We start from the raw sequence: 27,241 nt of genomic DNA, 5'->3' as shown, positions 1-27,241 counted from the left end.
TGTACTGAGCTACCATGTCTGCACTCGAATGGATCTTCCTGCTGATAGATTCATTGTAATATATGTTAAGAATACAAAAGCCAATAGAAGAATGCACTAAAAGAAGTGATTTGGAGTCAGAGGCAAAAATCCATTCATGCAGATATTAGCTGCAAGAATTAAAAGCTCTGCTGGAACAAGGCTCATAAATTAAATCACAATAAAAGCTAGCTCTCAAAGCATGATGGTTGTGTATTAGCCACTGAGCACCTATGAAAAAAGAATTATAAGTGTGAAATGTCCTGTATTTTTTTTTCCTGCTACTTCTCAGGGGCAGTACCATGAGGACAACAAGAAAAACTGTCAGACTTCAAACATCTCCTTGGATATTAGTAGTGTGACAGGTGGAGAAAGTCATTCAAAAAGTAGCAGGCACCTACTTCATGACTTTCTACAACTGAAAGAGGCAGGACTCAGTGACTTGCATGTTTCCTCTCATTCACCTGTGTCCAACTCTTACCTAACTCTGTTTCAGTTGATATGCAAGCTGGGTCGTTTTAAGTGCAGGCTTTAAAACAAAAAGGGATTATGTGTAGCAATTGTTGCTCTGCAGTGCTGGACATAGATCTGTCTGTATAGTGGCAAGATTTTACTGACCACATAAAAACACTTGCTTGGATTGATTTCTGAGATGCTGGGAATATAACTGTGAATTTAGAGTCCTATTTATGATGTAAATACATCAATACATCTATTGGTGAACGAACAGAAAATATATTGATTAACGTGCAGGGACTGAAGTTTACCTACTGCTGTCAGTATGTATAATCTAATATGTATAGATGATGTAAATATAAACAACAGCTCTCAAACTCTGAATCATTCAGTAAGGATGCCTGGGATTATGAGTGTTCGTTTGTGTAGTTATACATGGAAATTTTTTCCTTCCTGTTTCTTCTCCCCACCCCACCCCCAAATCACAAACTTTAATTCTAAGGTATTTAAAATAATTCGGGAATTTTGCCTACAACTTCGTTACAAAACACATGCGTCAAGAAGACACACTTTCTGTGGACTCCTGATGTGTAAGGCAGTACATGTGGTAAGACAGTCAACTGCCACCACATACATAAATTCTTACTGTGAAGAAGGTAAGAATTGCTTGTAACACTTTGCTTATTTCACTGTTCTAATACAAAAGAATTACAATAAAATTGTTAGTCTATTCTCTGACAGTCTCTGTATTTGTCATACAGAATTTGGCAAATTTTTTTAGTTTATGACTCATATTATGTTCTTATTCAGAGTAGCTATTAATAAAGATAGAGTAATCATTCTATTAAACCTGCTGGGTATTTTTCATAAACTCTGCATATTTTATTTTGTAACTGTAGTTTTCTGACAACTTTTTGCATGGCAATATTTTTAAGAAGAAAGCTGACTTGCTGTGGTTTTGTGAGTTTACTCATTGCTATTGCTATATAATAAAGCTATATCTGTAACAAGTATCCTACTTTTTAAGTCTTAAACTCTCACTCACACTTTACAACTAAAATATGAGGATTAACCAGTTAATACTGCAAAGCCAAATCTTGCTTCTGGTAGAGTTAATACTAATGAGCACACAATATTTCCCCTACCCACCCCCCCTCCACTTTTATGTTAGATTATGTATTACAACTTCAGATCTTGTAGCTGAGAATATCTCAGCAATCATGGGAAGTGAGTGACACAATTTTCTGCTGTTGACTTATCTGGACTTTTAATACTGCAAGTGAGAAAAGGGATTTGTGTTAGCTGGTATTGAACCGATATGCTAGGTGTTTGTACTCTGGATAGAGTATCACAGGTTGTCTGTTTGATTTGACCAGAAATGCTACAATATTTTTTTTTCTCTTCTTCTACCCACTCCTGCCCTCAGGTAGTCCCCAGAGAACAGAAAATCAAGATTTTTTTTTTCTATTTATATACAGCTGATGAGAATATAAAAATAAATAGCATCCGTGGGCAAACTAATAATTTTCTTCCGCACATTGGAAATGGTTGTAAAAAGACAGTGTTATCTCCTACGAGCTCTGGAAAACTGGTGATAATCAGTGGAAGTGATGGGGGGGGCAGTTAGTTTTGGGTTTTTTTTTCCCCTGAGATAATATTATTAACTTTGTGGGATGACCATCTTTCCCTTAACAAAGAAATTTGTGTTTCATCTGTGATGCCTTTGGGTGTTACGGGTTTGGGTCTGAGCCAAAGCATACTAAAGCACTGGCATGGCTTCTGTGGATTTACCTGGATAAACTTTGGGTGAATCTCTAAAACACTTCCAGGGCAGACTTTTTTGAGACCTATTGCAGGTACAGAGGAGGGAATTCGGAGTGCTCTTTTGGACTTATGAAGTCTGGGTTTGGAGACCATCTGCTTTTTGTCTGCATTATTTCCCTGGGGTTGTAACAACATGAATTCTAATCCCCTGTAGCAGCACATTTCCCCACAGAACATCCTGGCTGGGAATGTAACACACCAGCTGCATTTGAGTTCTTAGGGAAGATCTTTCATGCTAGTTTTCTTCAAGTAAAAGCTGTCTTTATCTGTTAAAAATTTGCTGTTAAAACAAAAGCTGAACAGAACTGGTGTTGGTAGTTACAAGAGCTAAAGGCTATAGCTTTTTCTTCCAAATCCTCTTAGTTGTGTGTAAAAGTGTTTTCTCATCCTTTTCTTGTTTGGATTATTTGTCTATTCAGTGCAATATTGATGCATTGTAATAGCAAATTGGTAACATCTTTAAGCAGAGATTTTCAGGAATATTGTAAAATAAGTAGCATAATAGTGGCAGAAAGCAGATCACTAATACAAATGAATGAAGTATTTGAAATATGTATCTTTCTGTCTGCATACATCTTTCTCTTAAATTCTTAAGACCCACAGCAAATGATGGTTCTTTTTTTGGGTGTTTGGTTTGATGTTTGTTTTGGTTTTGTTTTTTTCTTTAAAAATTCCAGGTAGTTCTGTCTATGAGAATTGCAAAAAAATTTCACTGCAGTACTCAATTTTAGTATGCCTTTTATTCCTGCTGCAGAGGATTCTTGCTAACTCTGAGCTTTTAACTGTTTCCACTTACCATGAGCTATTAATTCATCTTCATCCCCTTCAATTAGGTTAAAAGTAAGATGTAACAAAGGTCTTTGGGGGCACACTAACAACAGTTAAAACTGTGATTCTTTGGCAGGAGGAGATTTAACCTACAGGTTATAGTAATGCAGGTGATCAAATGTCAAAAAAACAGCGCTGATATTAGACATGCTCTTGATTATTATTATTTGTAGGGTCCTGTTCTAATTCTACTGCAGGCTTCATTTTGCAGAACACCTTTTCTATATAAAATTAATTTCTCCATAAAGTCTAGCAGGTGTCATAATACTTAAAGGAGAGTCAAAGCAGAATATGTAACTTCATAAAAAAGGATACATTTGTAGGAAACCAACATGATTGATTCATACAACCTGTTACTTCAGAGGTTTATTGAATGATATGTCATGGATAAATGCCATTTTTAGAATCTGTACTCTGTTCTGTAGTACAATGTACCAGAGGACGTTTGAAGGGCTTTTCTTCTACACTGGCATTTATATATTGTTATGTTGTTTTTATATATATTTATGTATACATACACACATTTATATATCATTTAGTCTCACTGTATACATGCAAGTGTGCATGGGACTGTGACCAGGCATTTAATAGTGGCACCTAGAGATTATGGTTAGCTATAGGTTACAGTTAGCTTTCTCTCATATATATCAGTGTGGCTGGATTTTCTAGATATATGATGAAATGACAAAATGTGTCCAAGCGTAAAAGACTCTAACTTTACTATTCTTCTTTGAGGATCAATTGCTGTTAGAAATTATACACCTTCATAAATATACAATGGCACTTATATGCAGCTCAAATTTTTGTTCTTTGTGGAAAACGCTTTAGAGTTAGTGCTGTGCTCAGCTATATTGAATCCCATGCAAAGCACACTGTTTCCACTTATTTTGTCAGTCAAAACAACAGCATCTTGAGGACTGTGATACCTCTGCTAAGACAGGTTTCTGTGTGATAATGTAGAAAAAAGTATAGACAGGTGTGGTAAAATACTAGCTGATGTAAACCTAAAGAATAATTTTGGATTCTGAAGCTGAATTTGAGCTCGTAACCATCTAAATTGGAGCTGTAAAAATTATTTGAGTTTTTGTCCCTCAGTAGTATAGAACAGATGTTTGCAATTACTGTTCTGTTTGGATGCTCTGCTTCATTTTAAGGTATTCTATGCCATGTTTTTGATTTTGTGACATTTAGTTTCACAAATCCCTGCCTTCCTAATCATAAAATATTAGGGGTCTGAGCAGATAGATACCATCCTTCAGTGTGTGTTATTTCAGTTTGTGTGTAAAGGTCTGAATTTTGTTTTATAAAGACATAAATAAGAAATCTGTCTCAGTAATTCTAACTTGTCTGTTTCTAAGCATTAAGTTCCCTTGTAGGTATGCTAAATGCCTTTAACTTTTTCAAGAACAAACTGATGACTGTCTACTAAATATGTGTAAAAGATATTGCATTTCAGCTTAATAAGCTCATCTGTGGAAGAGTCAGAAATTAAGAAGCTTTACTACATTGGTATTTCCTTTATTTCAATATCTAGCTATATGATTAAAAACTAATGAAGAGAGTTATAATTTTTCTTCTGTAAATATTGCTTTCCATTGCAGAATACCAAACCATTATTTCTGGTTTGTCATATTCAAGTGGACTATGTTTATTTGTAGCTAATTAAAATAAAACATTGTAAAAAGGTGGGGGGAAAAGATGGTATTTCCACCAAAAAAACTTCAGACGAGTGAAGCTAGTTACTCCAGTTCAGTTTGAGAAGTTACTCAAATTTAATATTAAAGTGTAACAAAAACATAACTCTCTCTGTTGGGTTTTTTTTTTTTTTTTCTGATTACATGTAGAAGAATACCTGTGGGAGGAGATATGAACTTGGGTGCAAATTCTGGCTACTTAATTGTTCATAAGTACCTGCTACACATTCAGCTTAAGCTCAGTGAAATGCCTGAGATTTCTTGGGCATAGTAATTTCTTTAAAAATATTGCTAGTTGTGGGATTTTACTGCTGGATGCCTGCTAAAACTGTTGTAACCAAATTTTTTGTCATCTACCCTGAGGCCAGACATGAAGCAAGCAGGATTAGTTTTCCTCCAAAAGAGTCACTGAAGTTAGTTGTGCCAAAAATGAGTCAGAAATGCAAAAAGCCAAAAAATGGCTATTGGAAATTATTTTTTTTAAATAACCATAGCATCAATTCAGATATAAGTGATAAATTCTGCTGATCTGCCGACTGCTATGAAGACTGAGTGCACTATTTGTGCAGGCTGTCCCTCTGCCCTTGAATTGCCCTGCTGGCACTTCACAGCAAAGTAACAGTGGTGCGTTTTTAAGCTGTGGGTGCTTAAGGTTTGATAAAATTGTATAACACTTTTCACAGGAATACAACACACAAATCTTTCCAGATATGTATGCCCTGCTCTTTTTTAAACACAGAAAAAAAAAAAAAAAAAAAAGACTTCAGATCCCATAGCTAAAGTGTTTATACACACAGTAGTTTAGTTAGTATAGGAATAGTTGGAAAATTACTATGATGTGCTTTGATTTCACAGAACTCTCTAATAATAAAATAAATATTTTTATGGATTACATGTATAGCCTGTGACTATAACACCATAAATTATAGTATATTATAAACATCTATATGATGTGACTATAACACCATAAATTATAGTATATTATAAACATCTATATGAATCTGTAATGGTATGTTATGGCAGCAGAAAGATGACGTATATATACTATAACTGGGTGAATTGTCCCTAATCATCTCTCTCTAACCATCCTAATTCTCACTGACTGCAATCAAGTGCGCAAGGATTGATCTAATCTGAGTTTGTAGCAGATGTTTCTATATTTCTTCTATTCCTAACTTTAAATGCCAGCAGATTTGCAATCTGGAAAATAATAATAATAAAAATTGCTATCAGAAATTTTAGGATTTGAACTATGACACTAAAATGATCTAAGATCTAATTGTCTTCTGTAATGTTGCAGAAGGTCATATGACAAGCTTTATAAACCAGAAGTTTAACCTTGCTTCCTAATTAGGATGGCAAAATGAAGCTCAAGGATACGTGCAAGGTTATCCTATATGAGGAATGTTTCCCTGTTGCATAGCCTTCATAACACACCTTCAGACAGCATTTTTTATTAAAGACATTACTAGTGATCTTTCTGGGATACATTTGTGGGTTTTTTTTAATCTTGGCTTTACAGTTGAAACAGCTTTGCTTTTATTGCAATTGCTTTTGGTAGATACTTTGGTAATGTTTGAAAAAAATATGTTGTATAGGCAAGAGGAGGTGGAGAGTTAGAATCAATAAAAAAAAGGGAAAACCTTCCAAGGTGTTTTGTATCTTGTGGTAAAGTCTTGGCCTCATATCCCAGAGCTGCTGCAAGAAGCAAGTAACTTCATGCTTCTAGTCAGGGCTAGGGGTTATTTTTGCCTCTCCTTCTGTTTGGGGGGAGTGGGTGTCAGATGACTGTGGAGGATCTCTGCTTTGCTGCTGGGAAATACATGGGTGGAGTCACCATCCTTGGAAGTGTTCAAAAAACGGGTAGATGTGGCACTCTGGGACATGGTTTAGTCTAGTCTACCCTTGATTGGCTTAGAGTAGACTTGGTAGTTAGGTTAATGGTTGGACTGGATGATCTTAAAGGTCTTTTCCAACCTAAACGATTCTATGATTCTATGATTCTAGGAGTTCCCAGTGATGTGGTAAAGGAGCACGAGCTGGCCTCTACTCCCTGCTGCTCTGCACCCTCCGTGCTAATTCAGGAGCTCAGTGCTGTGTGGTAGTGTTCCGCCTCTCTCGCTTCTTCATACGGATCCAAATTTGCCACCCAAAATACACACACTTAATGCAGTGGTAACTGTATTTCAAAAAGACAGACAGCAAAATCAGTGCTGTTCAAGACAGGAAAAAGTGCTGTTTCTAGGGTACATTAATTTTAAAGATGCCCAGAAACCTAAATGCGAGAGGGATGGCATGCCTTGTTACAAGAGTATTTGCTTTTGTGTTTTTAATGCAAAGTGTTGGTAACTCGAGTAGGCGGATTGCAACAACGAGGTGTTTTGTTTTGGTTTGGTTTTGTGTTGACTTTACTCAGCAATAGCTTATATCCTGTTACTTGCTCTTTAGCTGAGGCATGAATAGTTCTGTCTTCCCATTTTCCTCCTGGGCCCTTTTACAGATAATAACTGCTTTTCAATGTCTCTTAAATTTTACTTGATTGTATGACAAGTGTAGTTCCACTGAAGCAGTAAGGTGTCACCCCTAATCTCTTCTGCCTTTGCCAAAACATTCACAGAAAAGACAAAAAGTCGTGGGTGTCACAACAATGGTTAAATATGACTTTACTGTGACAGCTGTTTTTATTTTTCTTACTATGAATGCTACATTTTTTAATTTGTGAGTCAAGATTTTTTTAGCTCACAACATACTGCATTTCTCTCACACACCCCATTAAAAACCAATATCCATTTTTAATGGAGATAACTAGAGAAGTAAATTTGAACATTTTCACGTTTTAGTGTTTTTAATGCATACGTTGCAGTCTTGTCTAACAGGAGAGGACACGGAAATTCGGAGGGCAAATCAACTATTCTTTCCTGCAGGTAACAAGATGTATATGCAGGACTGAATATTATTATGTAGATGTCTTCCTGGGAGAACCATTTGATGGGTTATGCTAGCAAAAAACCCCATGAGTGATCCTTCGGTGCCTGTCCTGGTCAGTGATGGTTTCTTTTAGTAACGAGGAGCTGACTCACTGCTGCTTCTCTCGAGACAAATGTTTCTACAGCTAGTGGCAGAAAATTAGATGGTTTTCTAATATATCCAAGAAAGTGATTGCCATTTGTACTATATTTTGGGTAGGGACAGTGAGATTTCAGAACATCTTAATTGGTTTGGGGAAAAAAAAAAAAAGCTTAGAGTGTTGTAACTTTCTTTTTTGACATTATTAAAAAAAAAGACAGATGAGGGGTTTTTTATTTCTGTTTTCTTTAAGTGTGAGGTGGTATTTCTGGAATAATGTGTAGAAACTCGTCAATAAAAATCCCTTCTCTAAGTATTAGTGATGACTGACAAAGCTTTATTAGCTACAGCTGTGGATAAAAAGAAATGTTAATCTTAAAAGCATCTATTGTAAATGACTAGGAAAATGCTTTAGAAATCTCTGAAAATGGAAAATCATATGTAAGATTCCCACTGTAAACCAATTATTTTAAATTATTTTAGGAAAAGGAAAAAGTTTTTCTTCTTTCTAAAAAACTAATTTAGCCAATGGATTTCCTGTAATCTGTCTTTCAATGGATTTATTATGAACAACCATGGCAACAATAAAACAGAACTGTATGATATAAGCATAAAGAGTAATGATCCATTCAGAGGCCAGACTTTTGTACATATTAGTCAAGAATATTAAAAAATATGAATATGCTGGGAAGGTGAGCTGAGAGGTGAATTAAGCAGAAGAAAAAGTAAGAGAAGAAGATTATGCAGATATTTCCATCATGAATTGATCTATTGCAGTGTTTCAAGTAAAATATAAAAAGGGGATCTCTAAAGATTAATAGAAATGGAGCAGCACTGGGAGTCGATTTTCTGACTGGAAAGATTTCAGAAATAATTTGAGGATGATAAGGTTATATCGTCTCAGGTCTGGAATCCTTTTCTCTCTCTAGCGAGATGAGGCTACTCAAGAGTCCAACCTTAGCAACAGAGGCTACTCTCCCCTGCAAGCTTGTACATTGTAATGGAAATCATTCCCGTATGATACTGCAAGGGGCAGCTAAATCAGTTCTCACCAGACCACAAGTGTGCTGAGTTACTGCCATCTCTTACCGATATACAGTTGCACAAGTAGTGGGATCTAGAGGAATATTTTCTTTCTGCTTTGCCCATCTTGTACAGCTGAGAGAGGAAGGGTGTTGTTTAAAGAGGTTCTGCTATGCTATGGACTCAGCAGGTAATTTCAGTAGAATCCTTCTCAGGTCTGCACTGAACACGTTTTGGTCCTTCTAATTGATTCTTTAATAAAAGGAAACCTAAATGGAGTATGTACTTAATGCTATCTTTCTGAATTTCTCCAGAAAAAAGCAATGACATAGGGTTAGACTTTGTGTTGTTTGCCCTCAATACAAAATTTTTAAATCATATTTGCTGAGCAGTAAGTGCTTATCCAAGAATTATGTAAAACTGATTAGACGATCAAATATTTGGCATTTCTTCAACTACACATGTGTGAGAAACACACTTAAATCTCACAGGAAATACTAAATATTATGAAGACAACACTGCCAGTGGTTCTCATTCTCTCTGTTGTTAAAGGGCTGATGCTGATTTCTTTCACAATGGCTACCCTAATTATCTGAGGACTTTAGAAGTCTTCCAGAAGTTTTGATTACAGCCAATGGCATCCTAAACTAGGCCAGGGATAAAAGCTTATCTCACAGTTCATGAATAATTGAGTAGGCTGCTGTATAACAATGAGGTGCCTTATGAAAGGCAAATGTTTGTTTGCTGTGTGCTGTCATCTGTACCTATTTATTCATATTTGTAGGTAAATTAATATTCTAATGCTTTTTCAAACACTGAGACACAAACTTCCTGTTGGTGTAATCAGATAAAATGCTGCTGAAATGCAGTGGAACTGTATATGTTTATACCAGATTTAAAAATGATTGCAGGTTAAAAAAAAAAAAAATCCAAATGCAAGGATGTACCTTGGTGTATGTACATACCAAATCAGGAACCCTCATTGAGCCATTGCATTCTTCAGATCTCTCCTCTCCCTAAATGTCTGGAAAAAAACAGATGGCAAAAAATTGAAGTGGTAACAGTCTAAAGGCAAAACTTATGGTTTCCTTCTCTTCCTATTCAGTGTTCTTCTTTAAAAGCAAAGGCTGTTCATTCCTGCAGTCTAAATGCTGTAGCCTTTGAATTCACCCCAATGCAGAACTTTGGGAAAAGGCCTGAAGAGGAGCACCTTTAAAGATAACTAGCATCTAGCCTTTTTCGATGGATACTTTGAAGCCCCAACTAACAAGGGGGAGGAAGACTCCCTCCTGAATTTTGTCAGTTTAACTGCAAACCCTCAATCTTACTTCCACACTGTCCCAGATTGTTATCCAGTGAACAAAAGACTGAAGCTGTCATTCGGGAGACCCTGCTCATTTGTCACTGAAGGAATTGCTTTGGATTATGCATTAGATGACCTTTTATCTGGAAAAAGTTCTCATCCTCACAGGGAGAAATCTGACTCCTTGACTTTTTATGTCTACTTTTCCATTTATTAGGGATACTTCTGACGCACTGGATCTAACTGATACTTTGCATTATAAGAAAAAATGACTGTGCCATATTAAAAACCAACCAAACAAAAAAAAAAATACCCCCCACCCCCACCCCCCTGTCAATTGACACAAAACTTCTGTTACCTTATCACCAGCTGTCCAAAATTCAGGTCATCAGTAAAATGTGGATTCCGTGGCTGTGGTAAAACCTACTGCCACTGATGATGGGGACTGTAGGTTGACCTGTTTTTCTTAAGAGAAGTCTGTGAGAACTGTAACCATTAAGGGCAGATAATGGAAATAAGGAAATCAATACAAGATTTGAAATTAAGGCAATGGTTTTTACCTTGATAAACAGCTACTTAGGAAGATACTTTCCTCAGAGGAAGAGAGATGAACTGAAAATACACATAGACTAAAAAAAAAACCCAACTCAGATCCCAGAAGAACCAGGAATATTATTAAAAGTGACACTTTTATTAAATGAATAAATATGTCCCCTTTGGCCAGTTGGTGCTATTGCTTCTAATAAGCTCAAAATAGCGTGACTATCCTCTACCTGTGTATTACCTGCAAAAGTGGAGATTTTCACCCCATAACATGTGAAGAGTTAATATGGGTTAATCAAGAGATAACTGTAGAAGCAGTGCTATAGCTTTGGCAAAATAAGTTGCAACACTGCCAAGATGTTATTTGAAGAAAGTACTATCAAATAAAGGTGGTTTATGATGTCCCACAGTGTAATGTTATTTTTTTTCAGGAAATATGATATTGTCTTTGCTTTCCCCTAGGTTAGGTGAGGTAATTTCTGAGATAGGAAGTGCAGTTGTACAGTTGCCATTTTACAACCTTAGTAGAAAAAACCTAAAACCTGAATGCTTTGTAAGAAGTATACTTGCAGAGGATTCTATTAAATGCTGTTTTCTTCCAAAAGTCTTCATAATTAAGCATATTGATAATGTAGTCCAATGGTGGGTTTTTAAAAGAAAACATTTATTTTGACTGATAACATTCATCTGAGATAATGACAACAAGATAGTGTCAGTATTATGATATCCGAATGTGGCTAATTAAGCTTAACTACTTAGTGGCATTATATTACTGCTTATACTCAGTTTTGACAGCAACCATACTGAGGGGAAAACTCCTCATTTTAGCTTTCCCTGCTCATATTTCCTTGATTTGTTTGTTGTTTTGTTTTTGGTTTTTTTTTTTTTTCAATGGGAGATGTGTTTGATCTTGTCCAAATTAAATAGTACTGTACTACTTATGTTCTGTCATTAAATTTTGTAGAATTTCTGAGGAAATAAGGCTCTTCTCCACATATGGCCAGTGGAACCATTAACTAGTGTTAGGATTATTTTGTTTTTCAATGTGTCCTTGAAATAATAACATAAAATTCCATATGGTAGTGTTTATAGAGTTGTGCAAGTATTGAAGAGGAGAATGAAGTAAATTATTTTCAGAGATTATAAAGCTAGATTAATATCTAATCCTTTACTTGCATAATATAGTCTAGACAATTATCCTTAATCAGCTTCTCTTTGAACTGCAAATGTATTCTTATTTGATAATTTGATCCTGATTTTAAACTTCTGGTTATGGCAATACCACCAGAATGCCTGGTAAATAGTCTAATAAAGTACCCTTGTTGCTTAAAAATGCGTTTGAAGCAAAATCTAGTGTGGTTCTCATTAAAATGAGAGGATAATATTAGTTGGTTTTGTGCATTCTGAAAGACTTTATTTTTCACTACTTGTTCCCAACCTTTAATAATCTGCATAATTTTTCCTTAGGAAGTTTGTTATTGACCTAAGTGAGAGAACTAGATGTTGTTGTCCAGCAATGGTCACATTGGTGCTTATTTCAACTTTCTTTTCTGTGCATATAAGCTCTGCTGATTACTGTATTGTGTTAAAACCTGCCATAAATTTTTCTCAATGGTATCGATACTCTCATAGAAAGAGAATATAAATGTGAAAGTTAGAAATGCATGGAGTGATTTCTGAAAGTACTTTCTCTGATGACAGCCTTATAATTCTTTTCATATTCAAAGTTCATGGATTTACTTGCGTCTCAGGAATTGTCAAATTTGGCATTCATGAAAGAAAATTAAGCAAAAACATCTACAAAGTACTGACAATGAATATGTATAAATTAAGGAACTGGGATTATTTCTGTAGAAATAATTGATATTGTCAGAATTTTTTGGACTTTTAAAATAAAATATTGTCATTTTAGGATTTCTTCCTCAATCAGTTATGTAGCTGAATGCATTTGTAATACTGTCCACCTTTAAGGAAAAGCTGATATAATCCATTGATTTTGTTTGCAGATTTTCAGGCGTTGTTGGTTGGTTTTCAAAAAGGCTTCCAGTAAAGGACCCAGGAGGCTAGAAAAATTTCCAGATGAGAAGGCAGCATATTTCAGGAACTTTCACAAGGTAAGTCATGCCTTTCTCGTGAACTGAAACATTGTCTGTTTACCACTCTTCCTTGGGAAGAGCGTGCTCTTGATATGCCTTGTTTGCAAACAATACAGTGAGAATCTGTTTGAAAACCTAATCCTGACACTAAAAGCACAGTACAACATCTGTAAATCTCAGTGAAGCAGATGAGATATCACACTGTTTTTTTTCCGGATGAGCACAAAAATCCCAATGTGTGTGAAGTGACAGATTTATGGTTTTTTTCTTTAAATATTAGTATTTTGGAAATGTGTAAAATTGGCTGCTTAATCAAATTTTTAACCTTAGTTATTAACTAAGTATTGAACAAATTCTGAAAATACTAATGCCTCAGTTGTAATAGCAACACTGGTTGTATATGTAATATTCTTCCCAGGACTCTTTTCAGGATTTACAAGCTCTGTCAACAGCAAGGATTTTTAAGGGTAAAAAATCCAAGATTCACTAAATGAGATTCTCCCTGCTTTCTCTGTCACTGTCACTTCTGTGATGGAAAACAAAATATTCAAGAATGGGTTTTTCTTTCTGTCTTGTAAGTTACTGTTATCAGTTCCCCACGACATGCAGTAGACTTCAAGTGAGCTAATCCTAAAATAGGACAGGGCTCTGTGCTTTACACTATTGTCTTCTATCCAGTCACCTTTATCTTTATGTCATATCAGCATTAGATATTATGTCAAAACTGGCAAGTTGAAACACAAAGATGACTTAGCCAAGGTCACACGGCAAGCAGTGAAAGAGTGTGGATGTAAGTCTAGATCTCCTGAAGGCAGGTCTAAGGCTTTTATTCATAAAACTACAAATTAGCCTTTAAGATCCAATAACCTCTTGGTATCTTTAAATGAAAAATGTACACATGGCGCAAAATGATTCTTCTCTTCAACATACATTTCAAAAAATGTTTACTTTCAGGATGCAACTTAATGATGGGACTTTAAAAGGATTAATTGGATGGTTTGGGCTGATAACTGTAGTGATGGCTGAAACCCTGAGGAGATCCCTTTTCTATGAAGTTTGTATAGATTAGCAACAGAGCAGAAGGATGAAAGTTTGGGGCTTTGGGGGAAGCTTTTTGGGGGAGGCAGTTTAAATCGTTTGTTTGAGCATGTTATTGTCTATAGCATACTTTATGTGTAAAAGGTTTCAGAAACACTTTATGTGTTTCTTGTCAACTGTCGTCATTGTAGAAAAGTCATGTCATACGTAAGAAATATTTGAGAAGCCATGAAAGTAACACAGATACAGTTGCAGTTGCATGTTGCAGTATTGATGGAAGTGTGGCCCTTTGCACATAACATAAGCAAATGGAAAGGGTGTTATAGTTCTTTTTCACCTCTTTTTTTCTCTTATTCCAATCCTTGGGGGCGGGGAGGGTGAAGAGAAAGAAATGGATACTCTTTCCTATTTAAAAGGTTATTGCATTTCTGGCTGTAGAGCAAAAAGGATTGTATCCATTCACTTGGATGGTACCCATTTTTCAAATAAAGTCATGAAATAATTTCTAAAGTTATATTATCAGAAAATAGAAACCCTGAATCTTATTCTCAGGCTTTTTTTTTTTTTTAAGGATATTTTATTATTTCATAATGATTATTCTCCTCAATTGCCTCCATTCTGATAAATGAAATAGTGGTGAAGTATATGTGGATGAGCTGTGAATAGTCATCGCGTGTGACTATTCAGGGAACACAGAAGGTTGTTATGGGAGCAGATATAGTTATTTGATTGCTGATATTGGATCAAAATGTCCTGATTCTCTTTCTTTCTTTTCTAGAGCTGCTTATAGCTTTGTTATATTTTGAAGTAGTTCAAAATGCATGTTTATTGCTATCCAGTGCAAACTGTTAGCCCTGGTTTGAAATTCTGTTTCCTTATTCAGCAACAAAATAGAAGGAGGACATGTGGTGTGCAGAGTTGAAGGGTAACTCTGATCTCTAAGAATCAATGAAAAAAATTATTTTATCGTGAAGAAATGAAAGACCTGGTGTTTTTTAAGGAAGATTAAAATATATATTGCAAGCCTGACTCCTTATGAAAGGACAACATGCTTGAACAGGTGAAAGGCTTTGATCACACACTAATATTCATATAAGAACATGCATGTCAGTCCTGAGATCCTTATTCCTGTACAATTTCTTTATAATTAGTAGAAGAAAGGGTGTGATGCAGAGGAGGACTCAGAATATACTGGGATTCTCATGTCCTTCAGACCTTCAGATTGGTCTAGGTTACCTTGGGGGAAGGTCTAGGAGTCTTACTACATTGTACTGTGCAGGTGTTCTAGCTTTCTCATGCAGAGTTACAGGAGAAAATTTTACCTCTCAAGTGGAAGCAGAATAAAAATTAATATCTTTGATTTACCTGCATTCAAATCAGTATCCAGGATCACAAACAGTACCCCAGTATAAGTAACTCATCAGGTTCTTAAGCGTCTCCACTTTTCCATGGATGTTTCAGCTTGAAATGTAGCTCAAATCAAATTGCTGTTTAAAGCACTTTACCTAGATGTCTATATATCTCCTATATTTACGTGATAAACCTGTGTACTGGGCAATGTGAATCATAGAAGAGGCTCTGGGCTAAAAAAAAGAAAACAAAACCAAAAAAAAAAAACCAAACCAGGACTGGTAGTGCAAAGCTAAGGACTAAACATAGAGATTTTGTGGTTTACATATCCTAAATAAGAAATTATTAGTGTGCAAATAAGTTGGCCTCTCTAGAAAATGGACTCCCTGCCTCCCCGGTGTCCAGACAATAAGTGGGTTTTTTTGTTATTCTGTAAATTCTCTAATGCTGTTGTGCATTGCTTTGGTGTTTTTTCCTAGTGATTTTCTTCTTATAAATAACAGTAATGATGTTAGTCTTTATAGACAAGTGCCTCCTGACGGTAACAGTGAATATTACATTCATTAGGCAAAACGTGACCTCATCTGTTCATTCCAATTTCTGGTATCAAATTAAAACTTCTCATTACTGTAAATTTAGATCATTACACTCTTGCTTAAGTAAGTTATAGCTTAGCTGTACTGTTTTCCCTTGAACATTCATTGTAAAGGTTGCGCAGAAAACATTCATTGTAGAGGTAGTGCAGAGCAGCTGTGTTTACTCCCGTTACTCCAAAGAGGGCATAAAGTGGCAATAGCTCAGCGTCCGTCCCAGGGGTGGGTATGTTCTTGGGAGCGGCTCCTACACTATCAGAAAAGGCCAAAAACAGACACCGCAGATTTACCAACTTAAAAGAGGGAATAAATAACAAGCTTTCTCATTTTTGTAAAAGATACAAGGTATGTAAAAAGTTAAATTCTTTCAGGCTTTGGAGGCATACAGATCTGACATTACCAATGCCTGTTACCCGTTAAGAGGGGCTTGCAGGAGCATTACAGTATGTCAACATGGCTAAGTAGCAACATGAAGGTTACTAGAAATGAAAGATCAAACTTCAAAACCTGAAGTGTATCCAAATAAACTAGAAAGTATCACACAGTTGGCCAATTAATTGTTAAAGCAGAATTAGAAAGAGCAAAGTAGAGCCTGAAGAGCAACTAACCGGAAGAGTTAAAACTGGTTATAAATACAGATTCTGACCCATCGGGAGCAAAAGTCTTGCCAAAGACTCTGTGTGTGCAAATGTCAATCAGGGTATAAAGGAAATGTGCAAGAAAGAGAGTATAAATGAGCACATTTCCACTGGGGTTTACTGTAGAGGAAACTGCCATGCTCTGGTGTGGGTATGCAAGGGAGGATTCTGAAGAGATATCTCTGTATCATAAACTTGATCGTAGACACTTCAACCTCTGCTGCTCAGAATGTTCACTAGCAAAGTATGGAGAACATATTCACTCAAAAGCCCAAAGGGAACTTAAGGATAACATAGCTGATGACATACATATACATATGACATACATAGCTCATACATACAAATGGCATACCATTACTAATGGTAGTCCGTAAAGTCCAAAATGGGAATCAACAGATGCGGATTCTTCCATTGCTTGTAAAATCTCCAGTTCCATTAATGCATGCTTCTCTTTCACTAATAAGGTAAATAACCTTCACATGAAGTGAAGGTGTTGTGAGTTGAGTCTGTCCCTGACAAGATGTCGTGGTTTAACCCCAGCCATCAACCAGTCACCACACAGCGGCTTGCTCACTCTCCTCTGATGGGCCAGGGGAGAGAATTGGAAGAGTAAAAGTGAGAAAACTTGTGGGTTGAGATAAAGACAGTTTAATAGGTAAAGCAAAAGCTGTGCATGCAAGCAAAGCAAAACAAGGAATTCATCCACTTCTTCCCATTGGCAGGCAGGTGTTCAGCCACCTCCAGGAAAGCAGGGCTCCATCACGCTTAATGGTTACTTGGGAAGACAAAACACCATCACTCCGAACGTCCTCCCCTCCCTTCTTCTTCCCACAGCTTTATATGCTGATGTCCTGGTTTCGGCTGCAATAGAGTTAATTTTTTTCCTAGTAGCTGGCATAGCACTGTGTTTTGGATTTAGGATGAGAAGAATGTTGATAACACGCTGATGTTTTTAGTTGTTGCTGAGTACTGCTTATGCTAGTCAAGGACTTTTCAGCTTGCCATGCTCTGCCAGGCGCACAAGAAACTGGGAGGGGGCACAGCCAGAATAGTTGATCCAAACTGCCCAAAGGGCTATTCCATACCATACGATGTCATGTTCAGTATATAAACTGGCGGGGGGGGTTGGCCGGGGAGCAGCGATCGCTGCTCGGGAACTGTCTGGGTATCGGTCGGCGGGTGGTGAGCAATTGCATTGTGCATCACTTGCCTTGTATAATATTATTATTATCATCATTATTATATTGCTATTATTATAATTACTATCTTACTTTATTTCAATTATGAAACTGTTCTTATCTCAACCCAGGAGTGTTTCTCGCTCTTACTCCTCCGATTCTCTCCCCCATCCCATCGGGGTAGGGGGAGTGAGCGAGCAGCTGCATGGTGCTGAGTTGCTGGCTGGGGCTAAGCCATGACAGCTGAGCATGACATCATATGGTGTGGGATATCCCTTTGGTCAGTTGGGGTCAGCTGTCCCAGCTGTGTCCCCTCCCAGCTTCTTGTGCACCCCCAGCCTCCTCACTGGTGGGGTGGGGTGAGAAGCAGAAAAGGCCTTGACTCTGTGTAAGCACTGCTCAGCAGTAACTAAAACGTCCCTGTGTGTTATCAACGCTGTTTTCAGCACAAATCCAAAACATGGCCCGGTACTAGCTACTATAAAGAAAATTACCTGTATCCCAGCCAAAACCAGCACACAAGATACAGCAGTCTTGGAGCAAGAGAAGCTTGAATCTGTCAAAGCTGGCATGCAAATAAATAAATAGGTGATGTCTGGCACAGAGTTCAAGACTTACTGATTTAATCCCCCCAATATGAGAGGTCGTTCTGTTAAAGTTGTGTCAACAATAGCTATCTCTAAGGTTTTGAGTTTTAGGTTAGCAAGATTAAAGTAGGATAAGGTTTTTTAGATTTTTTTGTTAATTAATTGTTTTTTCTGTTATCATGTTCAATTATGATGTAGTTTATATAAATCTGCAAGTACAAAATAAAATGAATTGCACAGCATTTTAGCAATGACTTCTGAGAGTCAAAAGTATATATGGAACAGATGGTCTTAAACACGTTACATAATATGTGCCTAGAAAAATAAATAATAATCGAGAAAAAGAATAGCAGTAGCCTTCTAACTGTAATCTACTAAATTAAATTTGTGGCCAAGGCCACACAAGGGGAGCTACATTACACTTTTTCTTTCACTGCTTCATTATCCTGATGAAACTTGTGGAATGCTAAATACTAGTTTCAGAAAATGGTGATTTATGTAATGTAATCCCAGTAAGTTATCAGCTACAGCGGTTTCTTGAACAGTTCTTGGCAATAAGATCTCCTGTGCACGTGCGCACACAAGCATACACCCAGAGTTTCTGTGGTGCATTTGTAGTCCTGTTTTGTAAGAGGAAGGAAGGACAGGTTCTTCTTCTGTTTAAAAACTCAGTATGCAGGAACAATAAGATATTTATTCTTCTACAGTACAGTTGCTAGTCTTTAACTGAGATGGCCTTAAACCATCAGGTCATTCATTATTCACTTCAAAATATTTCAGGCTAGGTGACTTCCTGATAACTTTGAAAAACACTAAATTTTGCCACAGTCATCTATGTGCTAACCCAAACTATTCTCAAATGCAATTACAACTCTAAAACAAAAAATAAAAATATTTACATATGGTAGCATTATCATAATCCTTATAAGAATTTATCTGATTCTTTCCACTTACTCAGTTACCTTTGGGTTGTTATTTTTTCCCTCAGTGTTCTCTGGCCACTGCCAGGTTGCATAAATAAATATTCTTATTGCTAAAGAAATGTGAACTAACCTATTGTTTATTCTAGTTTAGTCCAAGAGTCCTGCTTTATTGTGGAGTACTTCAGCCTCTTGTGTTGCTCATGTGCACTACAAATCAGAAGTTATGCAAGTCTCCTTATAGACCTCTATAATCTGGGATGCTGCTATTATTGCTCATGATATTGCATTGCTTCTCAGATGCAAAGGCATTCTTAAAAGAAAATTGGGTAAACGTCTATCAAAATGTCATTGTTAGGCTTGAGTTCTTGCGCTTTTTGTGGTAAGATATATTATAACACTTAATTTGCATCCAAATTTCAATATTATTTGAATTCCCCCTCCTCATTTTTTGGTTCTGTTTTTGGTTTTTTGTATAATGTTTATGCGTTCTGTTTTTCAAAATCCCAAATTCAAACCTGTCTGGTTTTGCTATGTTGACCATTCTGCTTCCACTGTTTGTTAGTTGATCTAAACTTCATCAATAAGTCTTTATTTTCTCATCTCGTTGAATTCACTCAAAAATTTATATTAGATGAAAGCTAAATATGAATACCTTGTGAAGATCTGGTCGCATTCACAGATATTGGATTTTTACTTTGAGAACAATCCCAAATTTAGACCATTTTGTCCTTTCCCTCTTCTCCCTTTATCCTTGTTCTTTAAAAGTATGGTCATATCTTATTGCCCAGAACTTCTTTCAGAAATTTTCAAAATAGTGATCTCAATGTAGTATTTTCTTAGAAGCCAGTGAATGTGTGTGTGCTTGTGTAACTATATTAGTTCTTGAATAATATTTTGCAGATTTTTATCTGCAAAGAATCAAGAACTTAGTTATTTTTTGTAAGTCTTTGCTCTTTGGTGTTGAAAGAGGTGCTCAAATGTGCTTTGTGTGGGTTTTACACCCTTATTTTGCTGAGCCTTCCAAAGCATAGATAACTAAATTTTCCTGAAAATGATATTGTTATTTTCCCCATTTTGACATGTAATTCTCCAAATATTTGTTTACACCACTTTCAAGTAATATCTTGTCTTCTAGCAAAATCATCTGATTGGTATGGGAAGGTTATGAAGGACATTGCTTTCATGGGCAGCTATTACTTGGCTGATGACATTAAAATGACCCTATTTAAATGAATAACTATTAGTAAAATTACTCAGTTCTCTATACCAAACAATAGGATTTGCAGTAATTATCAGATCCCTCCTAAAATATAGAAGTATCTGAAGAACATAATTGTTCAAAGCAAGCATTCTATGCAGCAAAAAGCAAATTGGAGGAATAATTGGAGCTGTGCTGGTAATAAAGCTGTTAATAGAGTCTGAGCACATCAAAAGGCAGCATGCAAACTAATAAAACAAAATCTCTTTCAACAAAGATTATATTAAGGCAATAACGTCTTTTTTCTTAACAACATAGTGAAGAAATCTACACGATGAGCATGGTTACAGGACTTTGAACTCCTACAAGCATGGACCTAAAATGCTTAAATGACCCTATGAGTCTCTTACTGTGTAGGAATCTACTCATCCTTCTGTGCCTTCAAGGTTTAGAATATTAATTAGGAGCATCAATTCACAGGGTAAATAAAGAAATTATGTCAAGGGGTGGCTTTGAATTCCTCAACAGTGACATCAGTGGCTGAATCTAAGTATCAAGGAGGGAATAAATGGTGGGAAAAGTAAAGATAATCTCTTAGTCTCTACTGGTAACACAAGGCAACTGCCAGACTTGTTAGTGGTTCTTATATGAAGATCCATGTACACTTATTATAGTAAATTCAAAGTGGTACTTGAGTGTGTGCACAGTTCTGCAGCAAAAGGGGACACTACTCTTAAAAGTCAGCTGTTTAAATAGGAACCTCTATTCCTGTTATATTAAGTATTAAAACAAGCTGGAAGACTGAACTTTGTACTGTAAAAAATATTATTGAATAGGGGAGGAACGTTTAAATATTTCAGCGGGGGAGGGGGGGGGAATGAAAAATAATTTTATAACGTAAAACTTCCAAAATATCATTGACCCATAGAACGATTCAGGTTGAAAGGAACTCTGGATTCTATCTAGTTTAATTTCCTGCTCAAAGCAGCATCAGTCAGATCATGTTGCTCATGGCCATGTCCCATTAGGTTTTGAATATCTTCAGGGATGGAGGCTCCATGAACTGTACAAAGCTAAACATAAAGTCATGAATTGTACAAAGCTAAAGATAAAGTCCTGCACCTGAGACCTAATAACCAAAGCAGCAAAAGAGCCTGGGGACTGAGTGGCTCTAGGGCAGCTCTGCTGAAAAGGCCCTGAGGGTCCTGCTGGGCAGTGAGCCAAGCCTGAGCCAGCCATGTGTCCTGGCCGCAATGAAGGCAAGCCATGTCCTGGGCTGCCTCAGCAAGATTATGGGCAGCAGACTCTCAACTAGGAAGGCTCCTCCCTACTGAGTGCTTTTTAAGCCGTACCTGGAATATTGTGTCCAGTTCTGGTCCCCTCACTGCTCTATTCAAGAGAGACACTGAAAAAACAGAGAGGGTCCAGCAGCGGGCCAGTAAGGAAGTTGGAGGTTGGAGGACCTGACATATGAGGAAAGGTTGAAAGAATTGGGTTTGCACTAGTGAAGACAGAAGGCCCAGGGGGGATCTAGTCACAGTCTTCCAGTTTTGATGAGGTGGCTGAGGTGAGAAATGGAGGTACTTTCTTCTCAAGGATGTGCAGAGAAAGGACAAGAGGCAATGGGCCTCTTCAGGGGAAATTAGCTGGATATAAGGAGAAAAAAAAAAAAAAAAAGCCATGGGAAGAACTAAACATCAGAGCGGGCTGACCAGAGAAGTCAGTATTTCCTCACTGGAAATCTTGAAGACCTAACTTGGAAGTGCCCTGTGTAACCTAGTGTAAGGCCCTGCTGTCAAGGTTGGACCAGATGATCTCCAGGGTCCCTTCCAACCTAACCTTTTCTGTCAACTATGAGGTATGTGTCATTGAAGTTGCTGCAAGCTCTTGGTATATACCTGTGTTGCATGAATTGTGTCATACTGGCCCTGTCCTCTCCTGAGTATATTTCAGTTATTTCTAGTGATGGAAAAAAATATACTTAATCGTCCTAGTGTCTCTTAAAACAGTCTCAAGAGGGCTTTTCTTTGAACTACTTTAGTGTTATTGCTTTACAGTAGAGAACACGATGGTCCGTGTGTCAGTTATCTGTATTCTGGTTTTGACATGAAAATCTAGCCATGTTCTGACAAAGTTTAAAGCCTTTGCAACCTGCATTTTGTGCATGTTTGTTAGAAACACTTCTGCCTTTGACAAGATGTCTTGTGTCATCTGTAAAGCTTTGTATATGATGGAAATTCAGATAATTTTCACTCTTGAGTAATGAAATATGTTCTTTCAGGGCTAGAGCCTGACATTCACTCTAACACCTACTTGTCATTTCTGAAGACTAGTATGGCATCAGGTGTTTGATATGAGATCATGGAGCCATTCTCTGTATGTATATCCTCTGGCACCTAGGTAACATAGAAAGGAAAATTGTTGAATTAAAACTTAGAGAAGAAATAGACCAAACTTTAGAGCATGGCAGAAAAATAAAAAAATAAATGCTCCGGCACTCTATGAAAGCTCCTTATCAATTAGGTATCTGGGTGAAACACCAAGAGCTTCTGGCAGATGGAAAGTTGGCTGTTCAAGAAGTTGATATGAGAAATGCTAAAGGGAAGAATGGGATGGGAAGACGGTGAAGAAAGTGTGTATTACTAAGGGTAAACTGAAATCCATTTTAATTGACTTTGCACAACAATAAAGAGACTGGTACAGAAATTAAAATCTGACAATGAGAGGGAGCTGGACATAGAAGCAAAGAGGATGGACATAGTTTGTCTCTTCAGCCCAATTATATCTGGGGCAAAGAGTATCAGTGCAGCAGGACTGATGCACATTGAGACACTTCTCAGACATTTCCTAAGAATGGCAGGTTCTGAAAGACGACGACCCTGTGTCTGGGAGTGAGGGGTTCAGTACCAGGTACCCAGATGAAGCTGGGGCTAGGTACTTCTGAGAAGAGAGACTGGAAGTAAGGTCTCTGAAGGATGTCTCTGCTGGTCCTTGAGAGGACATCAAGAAGAAATGGTTAAGCTAGCATATAAAACAGCTAGGTTCTGCTGCAGAGACTTGCACTAATTAAGCTCCCCTTTTTAATGCAAGTGTTGTTGAAAAGCTGAATCCTGGATATCTCAATTCAGATTGAAAGTTTAAAGGACATATTTTTGACTTTCATTTGTTTTCACCATACAGTTTCTTTGTTCCTTCCCTGTCAATATAATCCACACCTCTCAGAAGTGAGGAAGGTGTGAAAGGAAATTAATATTTGTGAAACCATCTGTGTGAAATATACTTGTGTGATTACCATTATGGAAGAACCCTGAGAGAAACCAGGGTGTAACCCGTATACCATTAAGTCAGAAAAACAGTATGAAGTTATGAGATTCAATCATAATTTTCATAACAGATTGGTATTTATCATTTATTCTGACTGAGGTGAAAAACAGTTATGAAAAATCAAACACAATCATATATTTAAGACAAACTGCATCTTAATATGTACAGAAGGGGTGTCAATAAACATAAAGGTATTTGTTTGTGATAACATACAGAGATCAGGCCCAGTGGGGCCCACTGCCATACAAACAACAGAAAAATGGTGAACTAGACCTATAGAACTAGTAGTCAAAGTAATATTTAAGTCTTCCTTTCCTAGCCTTCAGCACTTGAGTCTGCATTTGTTATTTTTTCCAATATTGTGTGTGTCTATTCTCACTATTCAAGTGTAGAAAGTAAGTATACTACATAAAAAATAAAAGTTCATGATGAAAGTTAAAGACCTAATTATCTAGCCTGCTGTTTATAACACTAGTAAAGAAATGTTATGTGAGGATTTTTTTTTTTCTTAATGACATTTTCCCTTGAAGCTACTCTGAATTGTGTCTGTGTTGTTGGAGGAATATTTACCATTTTGATGTGGAAATGGGAAGAGGCATGGCCCCTTGTGCAATAGCAATAAAAGGAAGCAGACAGGTACAAACATCATGTTATGGTGTACCAGGGAGGGCAGAACAGGTTTGACACTGTAATTTACTTTCTCTTAATAAAGGGAGATGAAATATAGTAAGTCTTACGAGTACTAAGTTTCATTTAAGGTTTTGATTTGCTTATGGTAAGGGAGGCTTTGCAACATAAATAAAGAGCAATTTATTATGAAAATTGGCACAAAGCTGTCTAATTTTTACTTCTTCATAGAAGGAAATTTGAAATTCAAATCACTGGCTGATGAAGGTTATTAAAAATGCATTAGAGTTGAAAATGTAGCTGTATGTAATTGTCATAATAGATATTCAAAATTAATTTATCCCCAAAGACAATTAAGCTAAAAGAATTTTCAAATTATCAGCTAACAAATTTCAGCTAATTTTAGAAGCAAATAAAGTGAAAACATTTCAAAAAGTTTGTCAAAAAATTAAAACAATCTCTTTTAAAAAAAATCCTGAAAGGGTTACATTCCTGTTCAGAATCTTTCCTTTTCTTCTTTTTCAAATTAATGTATTCTGTGGCCTTTTTTTTTTTTTTTTTTTTTTTTCTTCTGTCCTCAGGTTTTCTCTATTGCATTTTTCTCTCTTTCGTGTTTTTCTCCTAAAGAATTCTGGACCACTTTGAGTGTATGTGTACACACACATGTACAGACATGTGGTGAATCTAGGTTAATTTAAACTCATAAATTTTCTTTCTATATCTGTTTTTTCATCTAGTTGATGCTTTTTTTCTGATGAGCACCAACAATCTAATGGTTGATATGGTGTTATTAACAATTCCTTCAGAGGATCTGAGATGCCTTTAGTATATATGTTTATATTTGAGAACAGCATCAAAATACCAGTTTTGGTATTGTTGGATTGGGATGGGGGTTATTTTTAAAGACACTGAGGCATATTTGCACCCTTTAAAAATCAATGGGGGTAAAGTTTTCTTAATAATACTGTTTTTGCGGTGGGTTTGTATATATTGTTTTAATCCTTTTTAAAAATAAAACAATACAAACAAAATTTAGGCTAGTAGATATCTCTGTGGTTGTGCTTGTATATGTGCATGCATGGGCTTGTACTACTTGCTGTTGTCCACAGCCAGCTATGGGGCAGAGCCCTCAGCTGAGTCCTGTGCTTGTGTGTGGTTTCCTCACCTTTGGGATCAAGTGAGAAGAGCCAGGAACAGGGATTGCAAAGATGATGATGTCCCTTCTCCTTTCCTGGCTAATGTCATTTCTCTTTTTCTGAATATAGCTCTGGATAGTTCAGTGGATACACAGCATCTGAGAGGTCCTTAAAACCTGCATCATAAGGTGCCTCTCAACTGTGATTTTTTTTCCCCCGTGAGTGGTACAATGGAAGTAAAACAGTCTTTCTCACCTAATTTTGACCCAAGGCTTCCCCCTGGTTTCAAGATCTGCCTAAAGACAGCTACAGCCTAAGTTGAAGGCTTTCACAGTTTGAAAGGGGTAGGAAGGGGAGCTAGTTAAACCTAGCACTCAGCCACTGGCATAATGTACAGTATAGATACAACCAAAATAATTTATGTGCATTGAAAGCCTACGGTTACTTGTATCCTCTAAGACTCCTGACCCAGTTTGTCAATGCAGTGAGAGGTTTCGTAGTTAGGGTTATACCTAGCATTTTAGCAGGAAGAATTTCATAATCACTTACTGCGTTCAGCAAAGTTATATTTTGTAAATGTGCCTTTGCTTGTAATTTGCTTTCAAATGTAGTCTGTGTTAATCATAGAATAAAAACTTATTTTTAATTCAGCTTATCTAACAAGATAAGTTTTGGAATCATTGCAGGTCAGCCAATTTAAATAAACCAAGAGGAAAATTTAAAGGAAGTTGTGGAAAAGTACATATCTCCTTTTTACTCAAAGACCAATAACATGTTCCTTTTAATTAATCAATACCTTTGGGCCAAAAACTAGAAAAGGTCTGGGCATAATCATGTACTTTGAGAATGTTAAAATGAAAACTCTTAAAAATGGTACCGGTCTCTAACTGTCCAGTATATTTTAGTAGCCTCATAAGGCTATTAAAACTTATACAATGATCTAATTCATTTACACGTTCATTGTGAACTATTGTCTTATTACTCTACTTGGATAATTAAACTACAGTAATGAAATGCCCCATTTTGTTTCCCAGGCATAAACACAGTGCTACCATTTGCATAGCTAGTAACTCTAGCAGGAAGTTTGACATTCAATGTATCTTTTTTTTTTTCTTCATAGCTAAAATTTGGAAAGATAATTGGGAAACCTATTTTATTTCAGTTGTGAATCATCTTCCCTCTCTGCCATCTCTCTAGTGTGGAGTTATTTTTCAAGTGTGAACCTCGGTTTCAAATTAGAGTGTTCTTTTACTATTAAGGCATTAGTTATTTTAAATTTCGTCAACACTTTTACAGAAGGCTTTTCCCCCCCCTTTTTTTTAATGCTATACCAAAACAGTAGTCTGGTATTCAGTTTGCACATCAAAATGAATGGTCAGATTGGAAAACATATTTCAAAGGTTCTTTAGGATAGTGAGGAAATGAGATTGGGGAGAACTGGATTTTTATATTACAAATGACTGTCTATAAAAATACCCTATGAAGCGTGAAGGCATTTCTTTTTCAGAAATTAAAAATATTTTAATAAATGTTTGTTAAGGGAAGAGGTCCACACACACATGATTTGATCAGATTTTAACTATTGCTTTAAAACACTAGGCCACCAGACAAAACCAGAATAATCCCAGTAAGCTGGTTGATTTTATGGATTAGGCAGCAGTTCAATCCTGGCAGTATTACAGCAGCACAGATTGAAAGAAAGTAAAGTAACTTGGCTTGGCAAAACCCCTGCTTCTTTGCCTATTAAAGGTAGCTGGTATGACTTAATATGCTTTTTCTGCCTTGGTACTTTTGATTT

General features: G+C 36.5%; 1 protein-coding gene across 1 annotated transcript in view; it reads left to right on the top strand.

Annotated features, from left to right (window-relative positions):
* The window catches only part of DOK6 (docking protein 6), a 264,667-nt gene that overhangs the window by 92,320 nt on the left and 145,106 nt on the right, over positions 1-27,241 (top strand). Inside the window, exon 2 of the mRNA XM_075705728.1 lies at positions 12,762-12,869. Coding sequence (XP_075561843.1) covers positions 12,762-12,869 — 108 coding nt within the window. The remainder of the gene's footprint in view (positions 1-12,761; positions 12,870-27,241) is intronic.

Source organism: Pelecanus crispus, chromosome 2 (genome assembly GCF_030463565.1).
Source record: "Pelecanus crispus isolate bPelCri1 chromosome 2, bPelCri1.pri, whole genome shotgun sequence".
Taxonomy (NCBI): domain Eukaryota; kingdom Metazoa; phylum Chordata; class Aves; order Pelecaniformes; family Pelecanidae; genus Pelecanus; species Pelecanus crispus.
The sequence above is the reverse complement of the archived record's forward strand: the minus strand, read 5'-3'. Positions and strand labels throughout refer to the sequence as shown.